The sequence below is a fragment of the Canis lupus genome, chromosome 20 (assembly GCF_048164855.1).
Source record: "Canis lupus baileyi chromosome 20, mCanLup2.hap1, whole genome shotgun sequence".
Lineage (NCBI taxonomy): Eukaryota > Metazoa > Chordata > Mammalia > Carnivora > Canidae > Canis > Canis lupus.
The window spans coordinates 21095481-21115652 of NC_132857.1; the positions used below are offsets into that span (position 1 = coordinate 21095481).

At 36.6% G+C, this 20172-nt stretch overlaps 1 protein-coding gene across 10 annotated transcripts in view; it reads left to right on the forward strand.

Annotated features, from left to right (window-relative positions):
- PRDM5 (PR/SET domain 5) overlaps positions 1–20172 on the forward strand; it is a 200509-nt gene that overhangs the window by 80296 nt on the left and 100041 nt on the right. For 7 of the 10 annotated variants that reach the window (XM_072788558.1, XM_072788557.1, XM_072788560.1 and 4 more), the window contains 5 exons: positions 10809–10983; positions 13231–13405; positions 14568–14660; positions 14933–15054; positions 18832–18911. In XM_072788558.1, coding sequence (XP_072644659.1) covers positions 10809–10983; positions 13231–13405; positions 14568–14660; positions 14933–15054; positions 18832–18911 — 645 coding nt within the window. The remainder of the gene's footprint in view (positions 1–10808; positions 10984–13230; positions 13406–14567; positions 14661–14932; positions 15055–18831; positions 18912–20172) is intronic. The other 3 variants (XM_072788562.1, XM_072788565.1, XM_072788566.1) reach the window with 1 other exon arrangement.

The following is a 20172-nucleotide window of genomic DNA, read 5'->3' on the forward strand; positions in this document are numbered from 1 at the left end:
ATAGGAATGCAATGTTCTGTTACAGTTAGGTCTTATTTTAAAGATTTTTGGTTTTGTTAGAGGAGTATTAATAGATATATTTTGTGAATCTTACTGTGGAAATAATTTTTTCCTGCTATTTCTCAGCTTTATATTTTGAACTCTGTGGAACTGATGTTAATATACAGGTTGAGAGTGAATTAGGATTTTTGTAAGGAAGAATTAAGTGAAAGGATATTAAATATGGAATTCTTACTTCCTACTTCATTATATTTTCTTTTCTCCACCTTTATCACTTGTCTCCTTCTCCTATTGATAATTGAGTAGGAGTTTAAACTTTTTTCATCCATCTGCTATAGTTTCAATTTTTAACTTTAGGAATTTTGAAGATTATTTCCTATTGTATTGATTAGTCATTAGTCATTTTGGCTGAATAATCTGACGCTATTTACTACCTTTTCAATACACTAAATTATGCCTTTGCCAATTTCATAGTCATGTTTTTTTTTTTCTTACAGCATCCACATGTGGACAACAGTCTGCCAACAAGTAAACAGAAACCAAGTTAAGTCACAGACAGGTGCAGCTGAAATACCAAATCACCCATGGCCTTTTCTAGAGTTATATTTACTTGTGCACAGTGGGGACTATATTTCCTTACAAAACAAGAGATAGTTACATTTGCTGTTTTGAAATAGCAGAACTGAACCTCAAATGCATGAGATCATGAAATCTCAGCGGGGTATGGTACTTGAAAAGGGACAGTGGGCAAGTTGTCAAAGAAAGTGGAGATTTGTGAGTGATGCTGGATGTTGGAAGGAGATAGGAAATTTGAAAAGTAGATACATCTAGATATCCAGGAGTAAATGTTTTGTGATAGTGATCGAATCAGAAAGAATTAGACTGGAAGGCATTGTGAGTTTATTTGGTCCTAGCTATTGCTACAATACAGAAGCAGTTGCACTGGTAAAATCTTATCAAATGGTGGCTTACATTATTCTGTGTAATTTCAGAGACGTCCCCTCCCCCAGTCTTCCAAGATTGTGTATTCTACTTTTTCACTGTCATATCCCACTTAAGTGTTTTTCTTAATTCCATACCAACTGTCCTTTTCATAGGGTGAGGTCTGAGAGGGGCAGCAATGATCACATCATCCTGTATATGCATTTCTCTTTAACTTCGTTAAAGCTCTTGGGAAAGATGTTTTTTCACCTGTGATTGAATCTAGTTCTGTAAGGGATGAGATGATAAAGTCTACCTACACAATTTTACAGATTAAGTGAAAGAGTTTCAAAGATGATGAGACTCGCCCAAGGTGAAAGGGCCCAAATGGGAAAGCCAAAGCCAGAAGAACAATCTTGCCTCCTAATTAAGTGTTCTTACTTTGTATATGGCATATAAGTGGCAATTTCATGAGTATATTAATATCAGATGTACATAACAGAATATAAGTTTTTTCCTGCACATAAGATTGAGGTAGCATAGTAAATAATAGGTGTCTGGCCAAAGAAAGGAAATTATTTTTTGAGTCATTGAAAAGTAAGCAGAAGAAATAAAAGAAATATATGAGGACAAATTCCCTTTAGCTGTTAAATGCATTGGGTTGTTTTAGGCTCCTTTAGGAAATGTTTTATCCAGTAAAATTGAAAGCTATATAGATTAACTCATTCTACTTCACTCCTGACCTCACCATGCCAGTTCTTCTCATGGTTCTAGTTCTAGACTGGCTCTAGGATTTGCTAAGTTTGAGCTTTACAATTTATTTATCATCACTTAGTCTCAATTTTCACATCGGTAAAATGTGCACTGCTTGGAGGTGTTCTTCTGGGAGATGGACCCAGATTTTTTTGGATTTTTTAATCCAGAATTACTCTTTTAGGTAGGTGCTATTGATCCTATTTTTTAGGTAAGGTAATAAATGAAGTTAAGATAACCTTTCCTGAGGATACGTTGCTAATAAGTTGTATACCAGAATCCCAAGTCAGGTCTGTCTGATTCCAAGGCAGAGTCTCTCTGTCCAGTGTACTTGGAAATGCACTTGACATTTCCATCCATCTCTCACAAGGTTACTATGATAAAGTACGTGAAATTTTTAGAAAATTGCCAAGTGCTATATTGATGCGAGGTATTGTTGTTTCTTTTATGTGTTCTTAGCCACTTACTGGAAAATAGCAGTATGATCCAAGGCATAAATAAATTTTATATTTTCTGCTTTATGGATGAGGAAATTGAGGCCCATGGGATAAGGAAGGATATCTACATAGGCTGAAAGTAGCAGAGTAGTGTCAGTTCCTAGTCTAGTTCTAAAGCCCATCATCCAGTCTCTCTCCTTATTCCTCTCTAGACCTGAGTTTTTATTCTAGCATAGGGGTGGATTCCATCACTATGTACTGATCCTGTGTTGGAACTTCCCAATCAGCTAAGACACTCTAGCGAGGTAAGAATAGGTTACTAGTATGGAAAGAGGTAATGACATTGATGATAGTATTGTTTTTAGACTATATGCATACAGGTAATCATTCAAACTTCATGACAGTTGGATATAACACTATATGGCAACCCTTCTGTACTTTATGGATTCAGAATTGGTTATTTTGGTGCATTAGGATTTTGGCAGAGCACCCGCCTCAAGAGAATACTCTGTAGCAGCTCTACCATATGGCACTATCTCCAGTTTTCTTGTTGAATCATCCCAGTGAGGTTACTACATTTTTCTGGGCTTGTTTATCTTCATTTTCTAAGTTTGTTTCAAAAATCCTAACAATTAAGATATTCAGAGAAGCCCTTGTATGTGTAAATTTGCCTGTAAATCTCAATTCTGCATGAGATGTTACTACCAAAATGATGAATCTAATAAAACTGTAAGCCACCATGATTTTTTGGTGTCATTCAGAGAAACAGATCAACATTCTCCTGTTCTTTACTTATTTGAATAGATTATCAGTCCAAAGGAAGAACTTTGCAAGTAGTTTGTTACCTAAAATGATATCTTTTTTGGTTGGGAATTATGAATAACTCTTTGTATATTTGTTGAAGAATAGTAGTTATCTTTAAAAATGGCTGAATTTGGGTTATCCGGGTGGCTCACTTGGTTAAGCTTCTGCCTTCAGCTCAGGTCAAGATCCCAAGGTCCTGGGATCGAACCCCACATGAGTTCTCTGCTCAACGGGGAGTCTGCTTCTCCTTCTCCTGCTTGCCCCCAACTCATGCTTATTCTCTCTTGTTCTTTCCATCTCAAATAAATAAAATCTTTTTTTAAAATGAATTGATTAATATTCTTTGGCACCTGAGTGAAGGACCACGTGAAAATATGTTGAAATATACAGAGAAGATAAAGATTCAAAGCAAAAATCTGTAGTTGGTGTTTTATTTTGAAACTTAAGAAGAATTATTATTATTTTTTAACAGGAAATTTTCCTTTCTCTTTTTTTAAAAGATTTTACTTATTTATTCATGAGAGGCACAGAGAGAGAGAGAGAGAGACAGAGACATAGGCAGAGGGAGAAACCGGCTCCATGCTGCAGGGAGCCCGATGTGGGACTTGATCCCAGGACTCCAGGATCACGCCCTAAGCTAAAGACAGACACTCAACTGCTGAGCCACTCAGGCATCCCAAGAATTATTATTAAATAGTGTAACATCTGTGAGTGCTTGAGGGAAAGCTCTATTACCTTGGACTCATCCTTGAACCTTTTACTCTCATGCTGCATGTACATTCTGTCAGGAAGTAACATCTGCTTTCTCTTCAGATCATACTGATTACTTCTCACCATCTCCACTGTTTCCCTGCCATAATCTTCCCAAGTCATCACTATCTGTGACCTGGCTTATTGTAATAGCCTACTACCAAAGTCAAATAAAGGAAAATATCAGTAAACTTTTATTAATAAGTGTTTTTCTTCTGTAGACACAAACATCTTAATATGCTTTTTTACTATCCATTGTTTGTAAAATGTTGAGCAACTGTTATGATACAGCTAATGCTGTGGGCAACACATGTTAATTCTTTTTTTTTTAAATTTATTTTTTATTGGTGTTCAATTTGCCAAAATATATAATATCACCCAGTGCTCATCCCATCAAGTGCCCCCCTCAGTGCCCATCACCCAGTCACTCCCACCCCCCGCCCACCTCCCCTTCCACCACCCCTAGTTCGTTTCCCAGAGTTAGAAGTCTCTCATGTTCTGTCTCCCTCTCTGACATTTCTCACTCATTTTTTCTCCTTTCCCCTTTATCCCCTTTCACTATTTTTTATATTCCCCAAATGAATGAGACCATATAATGTTTGTCCTTCTCCAATTGACTTATTTCACTCAGCATAATACCCTCCAGTTAACACATGGTAATTCTTGTTTGTTGCCTTGAGGAAATTATCTTTGGGAAGATGAGATCAACACATATTAGAATTTCACTGATCATATGAATTAAATGAAGAAAAAACAAACACTGAAACAGATTATAAGTGCCCATCAAAGTTAAGGCATTTTATATAGAAAAACCCCTGGAACCTACATGCATTTAGTAGATTAGAGATGGTTTCATGGAAAAGTATGAAAATGAACTGTGCCTCAGATGATGATGATGAAGTGTTGTAAGAGAGGCCAGGTGGTATCTTTGCAGTTGTACTAAGGCAGGAATGAGTCCAGTGTTTTTGAGAGGAAGTATACCAATTGGACTGAAAAATAGGCAGGTTCGTTTGAAGGATATTTGAAGATGAGAGGACAAAGTGAGTTCAGATTATGGGAGTCTATTTGATAAGCTGTTGGAGCCATATTTGGGTTATGGCTGATTCTGTCTATTGAGAATCTTGAGCTGGGGCTAGAGATTGGGGGATGGACCCAGTAAATATTATTGATAGAAATTCTTAAGTAGTGTTAAGAATGTGGTTTTGGAGAACATGATGGGTATAATTAGGGTGACCAACCATTCTGTTTTGCTCAGAACTCTTCTTAGTTATAGCTCTGAAAGCCCCGTGTTCTGGGAAACTCTTCAGTTGCAGACAAAGCAGATGCCTGGTCACTTTAGATATAGTTCAGACAAGTGGTTGGGATCAGAGGTTCAAACCAGAGTGACGCATTAGTATGTTAACAAGCGAACAGTGCGTGACAACCAGAAATCCAAAGCAATTCAAAGCTCTGGGAGGCAGTCAGTAGAATTGAATTATATTTTGGCTGAGATCAATTTGGCCAAATGAAATTTAGTCAAAAGCAGCATTGTCAGAGGAACTTTATTTGACAGTTGGGTTGAAATAAATTTGAAAATAAAATGAATATTTTAACCACGGGCTTTCAAGCTTTACATCATGATGATAATAATAATAGCAGCTACCGTTCATAAATGTTTATCATGTGCCAAGCACCTTATTCCTTAAGACCAGTCTATAAGATAAGCACTGTTATTTTCTCTATCTTGCAAATAAAGAAACTGGTGTTTTGAGAGATGAAGCTGTTTGCACAGTTACACAGCCAATTAATTGTAGAAAGAGACATTGAACCCTAGCCAGCCCAAAGCCCAAATCTGTTTAGTCACTATGTGGTACCACTTCTTGCATCAAGTTTATTTATCAAAGTCTGTTTATTATTTATTATTTTTTTACTGCAAAATAACACCTGTTAATTCTAGAAAAATTGTAACATATGGACTAGCAGAAGAACATAGTAAAATATGTACAACTGCTTCTACTTAGAAATAGGCTCTGCTATTTGCAAATGACATATCAGATAAAGGACTAGTATCCAAGATCTATAAAGAACTTATTAAACTCAACACCCAAGAAACAAAAAATCCAATCATGAAATGGGCAGAAGACATGAACAGAAATTTCACCAAGGAAGACAAACGTGTGGCCAACAAGCACATGAGAAAATGCTCCGCATCACTGGCCATTAGGGATATACAAATCAAAAACACAGTGAGATACTACCTCACACCAGTGAGAATGGTGAAAATTAACAAGACAGGAAACAAATGTTGGAGTGAATGTGGAAAAAGGGGAATCCTCTTTTTTAAATTTTATTTTATGTATTTGTTCATGAGAGACACAGAAAGAGGCAGACATAAGCAGAGGGAGAAGCAGGCTCCATGAAGGGAGCCTGATATGGGACTTGATCCCAGGACCTTGGGATCATGCCCTGAGCCAAAAGCAGATGCTGAACCGCTGACCCACCCAGGTGTTCCCAAAAGGGGAATCCTCTTACACTGTTGGTGGGAATGCAAGCTGTTACAGCCACTCTGGAAAACAGTGTGGAGGTTCCTCAAAAAGTTAAAAATAGACCTACCCTATGACCCAGCAATTGCACTACTGGGTATTTATCCCAAAGATACAGATGCAGTGAAATGCCGGGACACCTGCACCCCAATGTTCATAGCAGTAATGTCCACAATAGCCAAACTGTGGAAGGAGCCACAGTGTCCTTCGAAAGACGAATGGATAAAGAAGATGTATGAATGGAATATTACTCAGCCTCAGAAAGGACAAATACCCACCATTTGCTTCGATGTGGATGGCACTGGAGGGTATTATGCTGAGTGAAGTAAGTCAATCAGAGGAGGACAGTCATTATATGGTTTCACTCATATGGGGAATATAAGAAATAATGAAAGGAATTATAAGGGAAAGGGGAACTGAGTAGGAAAAATTAGAGAGGGAGACAAACCATGAGAGACTCCTAACTCTGGGAAATGAACAAAGGGTTGCCGAAGGGGAGGTGGGGAGGGGGCTGGGGTAACTGGGGTAACTTATCTAGGTTGTATTCTGTTTACCAACACAATGAAAACCACTGGTTGAAGAATATTTGCTTTTCGGGTGCCTGGGCGGCTCATTCCATAAAGCATGGGACTCTTGGTATTGGCTCAAGTAATGGTCTCAGGGTCGTGAGATTGGCCCCCCCTCCTATGGTGCTGCTAGCTCAGCGGGGAGTCTGCTTGAAGATGCCCTCTCCTTCTGCCCTCTACTCCTCTGACTCCCACTCATGCTCGCTCTCTCTCTCTCCCTCTAAAATAAATAACTTTTTTTAAAAAAAATTTGCTTTTTGAAAGATCATGTTGAACAGCCTTCTTTCAGCTAAGGCATTTTTATTTTTTTATTTCTTAAAAATTTTACGTATTTATTAGTGAGAGACACAGAGAGAGACAGGCAGAGACACAGGCAGAGAGAGAAGTAGGCTCCATGCAGGGAGCCCGATGTGGAACTCTATCCTGGAACTCTGGGATCACTCCCTGAGCCAAAGGCAAATGCTCAACCACTGAGCCACCCAGGCATCCCAGCTAAGGCATTTTTTTTAATGTTTTTTATTTATTTATGATAGAGAGAGAGAGAGAGAGAGAGGCAGAGACACAGGCAGAGGGAGAAGCAGGCTCCATGCACCGGGAGCCCGACGTGGGATTCGATCCTGGGTCTCCAGGATCGTGCCCTGGGCCAAAGGCAGGCGCTAAACCTCTGCGCCACCCAGGGATCCCTAAGGCATTTTTTTAAAAAGACTTTATTTATTTATTTGAGAGCGAGAGATTAAGCAGGGGGAGGAGCAGAACGGGGGAGAGGGTCAGGCTGACTGTGCTGAGCACAGAGCTTGACAGGAGAACCTAATCTCAGGACCCTGTGATTGTAACCTGAGTGCAAACCAAGAGTCTGATGATGTTCAACTGACTGAGCCACCCTGGGTGCCCCCAGCTGAAGCATTTTCAACAAAATCACCTGGAGCCCATAACAGGAACCATAAGCAGGACCCCAGACTCCAGGCAGAGTTTAGGAAGGGCTTAACTCCTAAAATGTAAATGGAAAGGGTGACTCTAAGGGAGGGAACTATGTTCCGGAGAATAAGCCACAAACTCCATGACCAGAAATTGATAGCTAGAATAAGAGAGGTAAATGTCAGGATCAGAATACCAAAATAGTCACCAAAGCTGGAATACCAGGGCAGAGCCAGGCTAATGACAATGGGGACTTGCTGAGTTCCCAGGATGTTGGGTCAACACCCTTTAAATCCTTGCCAAAGGGCACAGAATTAGGCCTGGGGGTGAGCCTACAGGTGAGGAATATTGCCCCAAGAGCTGAAAAGAGCTCCAGGGATTAGGAATCTGGCAGGTTCTGACAATGGGAAGTTTTGAAGGTGAACAATATAATGAAGAGTTGTTATGTGATTAAATTAGAGAAGTTTAGGGATATTTCTGAAAGCTATTGTGGTAGTGAATGAAGGGGGAGATTTTGGGCAGTGGTAGGAATTATATTTAGAAAGGTACCTAGATATTTCTATTAAATAAATAGATTGGAGAAATATCTGTAATGACATTTCTCTTCTTACCATATCTTGGCAAACAGACAAAACATGTGGTTGGTCCTTGGTGGCTATAATGCTATTATTACTCTTACTAAATTGAGGTTTTAACTGGTATATTAAAATTTTCTTTTGTTATGGAGCCCCTAAATAGGCATGCTGTGTCTTATGATTGCAGTTTAAGTTAATGTTACCATGTTTTAAAATTAAAAATTATTATCTTTTCTTGCTGCTATGAAGGCCATCATGAAACTAATGATTAATATTCTGGAAAGACATTTCAATTAAATTTCTTGGGTATTGATCAGATAAGTATTAAGATTTATGATTGTCTTCTGAAATTTTCATTAGGTGAGTCCTTTGTTGCTTTGGGTAACTCTTAGTAAGTGGTTTCCAAACCCTGGAAATTACCACTTTGAGTTAATTTAGAAAGAGACCTCTCTTTTGCTGAGTGTCTGTGTTGTTTTTTGCTTATTTTTGTTGCACAAAAAAGTAACAATTATATAGAAGTTAATTATATTCTTAATTACAAATAACTTTGTAGTTTCTGGAGGTTTGGAATTAAAACACTTCCAAGGATGCTTTAACTATTACAGGAACATCCTTTAATTAAGTGTAGCTGATGGTTAGATTTGCTTCAGTGCTTTGAACTTTTACATCAAGCCTTTCTTGCCCAGAAATGATGATTATGATCATTTCTGTCTCTTCCATGGAATTTTCTAATATATATTGTTTTAAAAATTACTACAATTCTGTTAATTGTAAAAACCAAAACAAAAAACCCTAAAACCGTATTGAATATAGACTACTTTTTCTCCCAGCCTCCAAATGATAACTGTTAACAGTCTGATGCATATTTTTCCAACTTTTCACAAGGATTCTGCTTGTGTACACACACATACACACACACACACACACACACACACACTATAGGTTCCTCTTCCTCCCCTCCCCCTTCTCCCACTCACCTTACCTCTTCCCCCTCCTCTGTCTCCTCCTCCTTCACAGGAGTGTGGAGTGTGGTGATAATGCCAAGGGAGAGAAGGCTTTGTTCTGTGTTCTCTCCCTTATTGAATCTCACTCCTTAGTGGAGCTTACTGTCCTTGTCCTTTCCTCCCCTTGCCTACCACCAAGGTTCAAAAAATTCAGGCTATGCTTTGCTTCTCTTTATCCTCAGCAGCCAGACAAGGAACTCCCAGAACAAATCCTCAACTATGTAAAAGACAGCCGTTCTGGGTGTTTCTCTTGGGGACAGCAAGCTAAGCAGCCCCAGTTCTGGCCTCCCTGGTGATTGGCTGAGGGCCCAGCGGGGTTTTGTGTACCAGTTCATTCCAAGTGTGAAGTTTCTCTGGGGTTTCCTTGGGAAGTAGGTTCTTCTTTGTAACCTTTTTCTTGTGTCTGTTATGGGTTGAGATTTCTTCTGCAGTGGTTATCTATCATTTCAACCCCGATTTCTAATCTTCTAGACTTTTCTAAAATTTTTTGTGTGTTGATAATGGAACTTCTTTTCTGCTCTCCTGTCATTTTAGTGGAATTTAGGTACACATGATGATTCAGTCAATTCTTTGAACCTCTCAGGTGCCTGATCTTTGTTCTCTTTCTGGACCAGGGTTTTGGAAATTCTTTGAAGGTTCGTTTGCAGTTCCCCTGTCTAATAACGTGAAAGTTCTAGCTTAATTTTAATATTCTAGTTTAAATTTAATATTAATCATAATTAGATCACCGATAGCATATTGTTCTCTAGATGCAGAAATGACACCATTACTTAATAAACTTCTTTTTGCTGCATTTACAGGCCTTGTCCACAAGATGTTACTGCATTGGGCAAATTAATGATGTGAAATTCACTTTTAGAAAGTTAGATAATTAGCCTTTCCTTTGATATATATTAATGTCACTATTTGTAATATATATTTGTATTTTATTTGCCAGGTAACTGAATATTGTCAGTTTCCTTTTTCAGTATCTAAATCAGTTGGAAATGTAAAAAAAATACCAATAGTAATTTTTAATGGGCACCTGGTACTCAATGTATCTTAAAGTGATTTCTTTTTTTTTTAATTTTTTTAAATTTTTATTTATTTATGATAGTCACAGAGAGAGAGAGAGAGGCAGAGACACAGACAGAGGGAGAAGCAGGCTCCATGCACCGGGAGCCCGATGTGGGACTCGATCCCGGGTCTCCAGGATTGCGCTCTGGGCCAAAGGCAGGCGCCAAACCACTGCGCCACCCAGGGATCCCTTAAAGTGATTTCTTAATCACTATTAGAAACAAATGAATAGGGCAGCCTGGGTGGCTCAGCGGTTTAGTGTCTGCCTTTGGCCCAGGGCCTGATCCTGGAGACCCGGGATCGAGTCCCACATCGGACTCCCTGCATGGAGCCTGCTTCTCCCTCTGCCTGTGTCTCTGCCTCTCTCTCTCTCTCTCTGTGTGTCTCTCGTGAATAAATAAATATATAAAATCTTTTTTAAAAAAACCAAATGAATGGTTCAGCATTTTTAAAATTATCGAGATATTTTTGTCATACAACAGCATATTTCTTAATTTTGTCTCAGGAAGGAGAAAACATTTTCTATTTGGCAATTGAAGATATAGAAACAGACACAGAGCTTCTGATTGGCTACCTGGACAGTGACATGGAGGCCGATGAGGAAGAACAGCAAATTATGACAATGATCAAAGAAGGGGAAGTTAAAAATTCTAAAGGACAATCAACAGCTGGCAGAAAAGGTATTGCCTCTAACTGGGATTTGAGAGAATGGAAGTTGTAGGGGAAATAAAGTTTGAAGTGGGGTTGAATTATATAGATGCATTATAATAAGGTGTTGTCAAGATAGTTTTTGTCAAAACTACTGTCAGAGAATACCCAGCTGTAAGCCCATCTTTCTTCCAGCAGGAGGGGAGAGCTGGGCGAGGGTGATAGATGTGCCTGCAGGACTGCTATGGTCAGCACCAGCTCCTGGCTCTCACTGTTCCTACTGGTCTGCTGCGGGGGCGAGTAAGGAGGATTTTTGCCCTCCAGCACTGAATCTGCCACTAATCAGGCTTGTAACTGAGCAAGTCACTGACTTTTGGAGACTTTACTTTCTCATCTGCACACGGGGAATGGCGAGTGCAGAGGTATAGAGAGAGCACTGCTGCATGGGCCCTATGGGATTATTCCTGGGCCCAGGATCCTTAGAAAATCTGTAGCTTCTGGAAATCTCTCTCTGTTCTGATTGTAGAGGCCTGCACTATTGTTAGGTTGTTTCAGTCGGGTAACCAAAAACAGTGTGTTGACTCTAAGTTTGACTTCCTTGGATCAGTCCTGCAATCCAGGAGATGTCTCTTGTTTGCCATCTGCTGGGGAATAATCAATTATTATGGAGATTTGTTTCTGTTACGTGGTGTTTTACTCCTGATGGGGTTTGAAAGAAATATGAATGATGTTATAGGTATTGAGATTTTGTAATAGGCTGAAATTTACCAGAGAGTATTTTTTCATTTTGTGTAGTGAAGCCACTTCAGAAGTGACACCAGTTTCTTTAGTCCTCATGGTAGTAATGTCTTTCATATGAATTTTCTCTTCTAACTGTATGTTACTGCTGGCTGAGAAAGTGTAAGCATTCCCCGTATTGCCAGCTTATGCTTCTGTTTCTTTATTTTACTTGGATTATGTAAGGGGAAGATGTAGACAGGCTTTTTCTTCTTTCAAATATGCATTTTGCTGTTTTGAATTTCAGACTTTGGGTGATGTGGATTATTTCTGTATTTCCTTTTTTGGGGTATTTATGCAAATTACAATATTATTGACTACATTTCCTATGATGTACTTTTTGTATTCTAAATACTTTTTGTATTTACTTTTTTAACGTCACCCGCCCCCGCCAGGTGTGTTATTATTGTGTCCACTGTTTTAGCTTAAAAATGAGTCTCTTGCTTACCTATTATCCCAATTTTTCTTTAGTTAACAAATATATAATTCCATTACTTTTGTAAAAACAATCCACAGAAACTTAAACAGATTTTTAAAATATATGAATTAGGTACTTACATTATTGTTATTTTTATTTTAGAAACCAGTTTTTATTTAATAAAAGCAACCCCCCAATAGAAACCCAAAACACAGAACAAACTGACAACACAAAAGAAACAAAAAGTGCTCAAATGTCAAACAATAGAGAGTTTTAGTTAAGTAAATATAGTACCTTACATTTTCTTTTTTGAATTGAGAAAATGTCAAATGAAAAAAAATAGCAACAGATGAAATTGCATAAAAAGTATGATCATAACTGTAGTTATTCTTAGACTGTGTATACAATAGAAATGGACAAAAGACAAATCGGATGTGAGAATATATTAAGTGGTTGTCTCTTTATTATGAGATTATTAGTCATTTTTACTTTCTTATTTTCTAAATCTAATTTTATTTAATAATCAGAAAAAATCTGTAATGTAAATAGTGCACTTTGAGAGATTTGGGTGAAGCTGTGACAGTCCATAGGGACTGACAAGCTAGAGACACAGTAGAGCCTGACTACACCTGCCATAATGAGTGCTGTTTTTATGACCTTGGTCTTTTTCACATATATGTGAGATTCCCCTTGGTAATTCCACATAGTTTGCCTTGGTTGGATTTTTTTCTCTTTGTGTACTCAGTGAACTCAAGATGACCTGTTTAAGGGAAAACTTTTGCTTTCTCATTCGACATTTGTAATAACTCCTTGATGTAAAAAGTTAACATGACAGGGCAAATTAAAAATTGATTTTGATTTTGTATTAATTTGTTGACACACAAGAGAAATGAATTAAAAGATAATGCATTTTTCTTTGGTGATACTTCTATTACTTTTCGTGGATAACATTATTAATACTGGTAGAGATAATAAACATTTACTATTCTGATACTATTAAACACAATTAATTTTGTTTTTAAAATGAGGATAAAATTGGCTCTTAATTTTTGTCTTATAAGTCTGTTTCCTTGTAAATGTGCAGATTGCCTTGGCTGTAAAGAGGACTATGCTTGTCCCCAGTGTGACTCGAGTTTTACCAGTGAGGAAATTCTTGCTGAGCATCTTCAGACATTACACCAGAAACCTACCGAAGAGAAAGAATTTAAGTGCAAGAACTGTGGGAAGAAATTCCCAGTTAAGCAGGCTTTGCAAAGACAGTGCGTACAGCAAAGAGTATCTAAAATTCTAAGTTAACACTTTTTTAACTATTCCATTTGATTCGTTTTAGTTTCTAACCAGTGCGTGAGTGCGTGTGTGTGTGTGTGTGTGTGTGCTTGTGAAACAGAGGGAGAGAAGAAAATGAGCATTCTGTATTGTCATTGTCATTAACTTCTCTTTTCTTCGTATAACATGTTGATTTTTGAAATCTCCTGATTATGAATTTCAACAAGTAAACATTGTTTATGGTAATAACTCTTTGCCCATTTAATTACTTGCCATTAAATATCAAGCTCATTGGCTTCCTAGTCTGAAATTCAGTTATGCATAATTTAGTTAGTGCTTGGAGGCTGCAGATCAAGTTTTAGTTTTCTGCATATGATATCCCTCTGAAATCAGTAAAAGAAAAGTTTAAGAAATGGAGAGGGTTCAGAGTATAAAGAATACAGCGACATTTTGGGGAAGAAGCACTGTTTATTTCATAACAGTGTAGGAGGAAGAATATTAAGATGAATTAAATGATACCACACATTGCTCTGCACACATTATTTTGACTATTTTTATTAATAGCATAGAGTTATCTTTTTACTTAAATATTTTTACAGTGTCATTAATAATTGAAAGTGAGTAAATAGATACATGTAATTTTATTTTAAGAATATCACCTTGTGTATGAGCAAGAAATCTTTCATAGAGACTTAATGTTTCATCTTTTTAATCATTAAAGTAAAATTCTGAAACATGCTATATTTTATATTAAGATGATTTTCATATATGCATCTACTTGGATTATGAAATTTGAAATGAACAATTCCTGCTCAAAACTTAAACTTTTATAATAACAAGAGATTCAACATTTGGAAATTCTGTCCTAGGCTCTTGAAAAAAAAAAAGCAACAGGCTATATACTTTTCAGTGAATAGACTTTACAACTGCATTCTAGTCAGCTTTTATTGAAGATACACCAAAGATTCTTTTGCTGAGCTGGGTCTTACAGTTAAATGAGGTACTACTAAAAATTTCAAAGGCCAAAAGACAGAATGAAAACGAGATCACAAAGAAAATTTTATTTAAAGTAGATTTTCATAGGTTTTTGTCTTATGCTTCCAGTTTTTATTTCTTTTTGTTTCTTTCTTTTTTTTTTTTCCTATTTCCCCTTAGTGTTCTTCAGTGCACAGTGAAAAGCAGTTTGAAGGATTCTTCACGAAGTTTTCAGTGCTCTGTTTGCAATTCTTCCTTCAGTTCAGCATCGAGGTTTTGTGTCTGAGTTCTCAGATGGCTGTTATATAGTTGTGGGTCATTTTTAGCATGCGTGCTGTCCGAGCTTTGTTGCGATTTAGTATCATAGGGCTGCTGGGGGAATTTAAGTACTTTCCTTTTCACCTGCTCAGGTAATGCATGAAATGACCCACAAACTCTGCTAGAGAGCATGCATTGCAAAAGCCTGCCATGATTAGGCTTAAGAATTACTTCGATAGATCTTCACTGTCTCTTCACCCTTTTCCCCATTCCTGGTTGTCTTGCAGTTTTGAGCAGCACCAGGAGACCTGCCGGGGGGATGCCAGGTTTGTGTGCAAGGCGGACAGCTGTGGGAAGAGGCTGAAGAGCAAGGATGCCCTCAGAAGACACCAGGAAAACGTCCATGCGGGTGAGAAGTCCCTGCAGGGTCATTTTTAAAGGGGCCTCCTCTCCCCAGGCTGCAGTGATCTGTTTATAATTCTTGTTCTTGAGGAGAGAGCTTGCTTTTGCATTGTACTCACACAGATGTGAGGCTCTGGCTGTCGACTTTTTTCTTTCACTGAACACTATTTCTTTTTCAAGTTGATTTCAGTAGTATTTGTCATTTTTCCTTGTCTGAAGTCATCAGAGCCAGAAACCTAAGCTAGAACCTACTTGAGCTTGGTCGGCAGGTGTAGTAAGAATTAATATTTTTAAATAACAATTTAAAGGTGAAATGTGAACTCAGGGTACTCTTGTGCCTTAATATTTTTACAGTGAAATTCCATTTTTAATTTATATTTCTCCTATATTGGAGAAAATTACTAACTGCATTTTGACATGGGAATTGAATGTATTTGGATTAATAAAGCAGGTACTCTGTGACTAATGGCCAGCTAAACAATAAAACAAATACAGATTTGACTATCACTTAGATTGTATCTGTTTAGCACATGGTAAAAATGTAGTTTGGTTTAGGGATAGAATCTATTGCCCTGAGTTCAACAGATGGCTGTATCATCAGAGTTAACTTTTTACTTCCTCAGTATCTTTTCCTTAAAGGAGGCTGATGTTTGTGGAACTCCTCATATCCTATGTGTTTCTGGGAAATGTGTGGAAAAATGTTTTTCTGGATATGAGGAAAGTGGGTTTCTCTTCTTCCATCTTACTTACTCTCACATCCAGAACAGGATAATCAGTACTCAGCTTCTGTATGCTCTGTTTGCTCATTTTCCAAAAAGTATCTCCTTTAATGTTAAAGTTGTATAGAAGCCAGTATTAGTGTGACTACTGGCTCCCACCTGACATCACTGTTTGGGCTGCATATTAAGTCTGAGCTGTATATGAAAGCTCTAGGTGGTAGAAAGTAAGGCCTTGCAAAATATAGCTTCACAATGATATCAGTAGGACTTTGTAGTGTTCTGACTTCTTTTTTCCCTTTAGAAGAATGTGTGGCTGATTTAGGGAAGATGGCATTTTTCTGAATTCATTATACTTGGGCCTTTCCTATGCTTATAAAAGGCAAGCATAATTTTTTGATAGACTTGTCTTGATCGTTTTTTTTTTAAGCTGTTATGTTTAAAATGCTGTTCTTAATTTTCTCCATCTCTGTCTGCAATGTATTATAACAAATCTTTCATGTCATTTTTAAAGTTAACTTTGCTGAACTAAGTAAAAAACCAGATGCATATTGAAACTCTGGAAACTTGCATTCTTGTTATTGAGCATGTGGTTTTCAGGCTATGCTATAAGCATAATTTCTTTGAGGCTTCTTGTAATTGGCCTTGGATATTATAATATTACTGATTCTGGAAACTCATGTGACATTGTAGGAAATAATTTATAAAAGGAAGTTTTTAATATTTCTGTTTCTATGTGGAAACATACAAAATATGGAACGTACATATTTGATCAGGGATTACTATACATAGCTTTGTTGGGATTAGTACACAGTCTGTCTCTCATTCACAACTCTCTCTTCTCCCCTTTCTTCTGTGAGATACACAGACATTTGGAGAAAGAATATTCCACCTTCAGAATAGCAAACAAAGCAGTGTTCACATGCATGACTGTAGAATGCCTGGGAGCATACTTAACACACATTGTACTGAAACTCACTCAAGTCACTTAGGTGACTCTGTATTCAGTGCAATTGTATTAATTTCTCATATGTCTCCTACAGTTGTAAATAATGTGTTCCCGCATACTTTTGTAAGTTGAATCTGAAAGTAAAAAATTCAGACTTACCTGAATATAGCAAAACTAAAATAGTACAAAGTCTAGTTATGGCTTTGTAGGTGCTGTTGTTTTTCAACCTAGGGAAGCTGGAGTCCTAAGGACCTTCACAGTTACCCAGGAGGAAATAGGAAGTGAAGGGCTGACTTCCTTTTTTTTTTTTTAGGGCTGACTTCCTTAACCCACTTCCATTTTTTTTCTTTTGCTTAGATTCTGTGGATGCTAGAACTGAGAGTTTTTGTATTTATGGGAGATAATATCTATCTACACTCTCAGGCACATTGTCATAAGCTTTTAAAAATTTTTTTTCCTCTCACAGAAACTAGTATTTCTGTTCTAGGATGAAAAACAGAAAGGCATGAGGAGAGAAAAGGTTGAAGAATAGGGATGGGGTTATGATGTATTTATTGCCTCTGATTCTGGCTGCAGGGACAGTGGCAGGAAGATGGAGCTAAAGTAAGAGATGTGGTTGAGCATGTCTCAGTTCTTTCTTTTCTCCCTCAGGCTCTCACTTAACCATTTGGTAAGGATAGGGTCTAGTCTCAAGGACAGCTGGTACGAAGGATAAAATAGAGCAATAAAAGACTATGGATTGAAGGAAGTGACAGCTAGTGGGAGCTAGAAAATATTCTTTCTCAGTGCCATGTTGTGTATTCAGTCTATATGTACAGAGATACTCATTTTGCTTAGGAGAATTTTCTCCTTTAATAGCCATATTTGCTTGTCAGTCACAAGGAAAAATTTTCTTGGTTCTAATATTCAGTATGCTAAAAATAGTGTATTATATGAAATAAGTAACTTGAAGGAGACAAAAATTCATAATTTTCTTTTTCTAGAAGTGTTTTTCTTTCATAAGCACAGTCCTATGATAAAAGCATTTTGTAATACTTTTTAAAACTTATTTTGGATTTTTTTCAAAATAATAGAGAAATGGTGGAGTAGATGGGGTTGAGGTTGGGGCAGGGATAGTCCTCGACTTGTCACTGTTGGGGCCAGGTGATGGATACATGGTGATTCATTGTATCATTTGTTTACTTTTTGTATATTTAAAATTAATTAAAAATTGAAAAAACATTCTAGTTATTTGTGGTAGTTCACAGATAATACTGTTATTACATCATATTTTAAAAACTGTTTTATTGAGTCTTCATTTCTAGAACCACTGTTGAAATTTGAAATATGAAATAAGCTACTATAATCACTATGTAAGAAAACAAAATTGTATTTTAATTTGTATACTGATATGAATACCAGTATAATGTTTTATTTTACTTGATTAGATTTTATTCTGATTTTTAATATTAACACGAGAGTGTATGCTCATAGATTCTATAGGAATCTAGTGTTAGAAAGAATAATCTATGAATTATATCTTAGAAAACCCAGATGATTAAATGAAATATTAAAATTTAAAGCAATTAGCAAAATCAACTTGTAAGTTAATAAATCCACATTTGTATAAATATATTTGATTAATTTCAAGTGAAATTTTTCATGTAATTTGTGCAAAACTCTTTTAATTTTACATTAGTTTATGGAAAAGTGAAAGACCTATTTTATCTATGTAGAAGGTGGTATATCATGGTGAATATTTTTCAAATTTAAGAAGAAAGAATTTAGGGGCACCTGGGGCGCTCAGTGGCTGAGTGTCTGCCTTTGGCTCAGGGTGTGATCCCGGGGTGCTGGGATCGAGTCCTGCCCACATCAGGATCCCTGCAGGAAGTCTGCTTCTCCCTCTGCCTATGTCTCTGCCTCTCTCTCTGTGTCTCTCATGAATAAATAAATAAAATCTTAAAAAAAAAAAGAAGAATGAATTTAAAATTCAGTTTTAATGGATATAACACTGAAAGTTTTGGAATTCTAAGAGGATGAAATACCTGTTTAGAAATTATATATCACCTAGAAACATTGTATCTGATGTTCCTCTTAATATTCTCATTTAAATCATGATGGCATTTTATTTGCATTTTAGGAGATCCTAAGAAAAAGCTCATATGTTCAGTGTGCAATAAAAAGTGTTCTTCACCATCAAGCCTACAAGAACATAGAAAGGTCAGTAAGATAAAGATTAATGCTCATCAGAGTATAAGATCTTTTAGCCATTTATAGTGTCAGCCATGAAAATTTTTAGTTGATTTTTTTATTGTAAAGCCAGTTCTTTGTCATTAATTTATACAGTAACATATTCTAAAATTTATGACTGATATGCAGAAAAGTAAACTCTTGTAAAAATATATTTTGAGTTGTTTCTTGTTCAGAGTTAGTAGAAGTATTTCTCCAGTGCAAAGTATTAGGTCTAGCTGAGCCTTTCACTGCAACATGTCACTTTAGTTTCAAGCTTTGTTAGTTGCTGTTTGCTCAGGAAATACCATATATTTGATGAAAACATACAGTTTTGTGTATTTATAATATGCTCTGCAGTGGCATTTAGCTATTAAAATGGATGCATAAAAAATAAAATGGATGCGTAGTATAGTTAAGTCTGGCAAAACAAAGACAAGAGCTTCATTATTTTGAAGAACTTAAAATAACGTACAAGTATGTCAAAGTGTTGTTAGCAGGGAAAATGAATGCTTATATTAGCAGAAAACTAATTTAATACATTTTGTAATAAGCATAAAGCTTTTAGCTATTTTAATGTGGAAAGTCAACCTGAAAAATACATTGTAGTTATTAACCCTAACAACATTAGTTAATAGAATTTATAATAGAATAGAACTAAAGTAGAATTTAGATTTTTGTTCTTATTATAGCCATTTAGAAAAATTAGTATTATATCAAACTATCTTATATTGTAATAAATATGGATGATTATTTTTAATTTCACATTTTTTTCAGAAGATCTATGAACATATTTTCTTTTAGTGACAATATTGAAGAAGAGAGGAGATGGTACTAGTGAATGTAAAATTTTACTTTTCTTGTGGTTTACGAAATGAATTTATCTCTTTATTTGTATATTGGTATATTCCAAAGTAATCTGATGGGCTTTAACATTCATATGATATTCACTCTAATAGCTCTAACCATGTGGCATGGATTTAATCTATAAACACATGAGATAGTTAGATTGTAAAGATGTCTGAGGTTATATTTTAAATGTTGGGTGAGTTTGATTCTTGGGAAATAACGTAACAAGTAGTGGAAAGTGAGGATTTTGGGTGTCATCTTTGGTCCCTAACATTCCCTTTAACATTGGACTCCTGTTCTCTCTTTTATTAAATGTGACTTGGGATGATCTGTGCCTTTTAATTTTTTCTCTAAGTGCCATGAGACTTTTTTTTCCAGTTTCCAAATGGTTTTCTTATAGTTT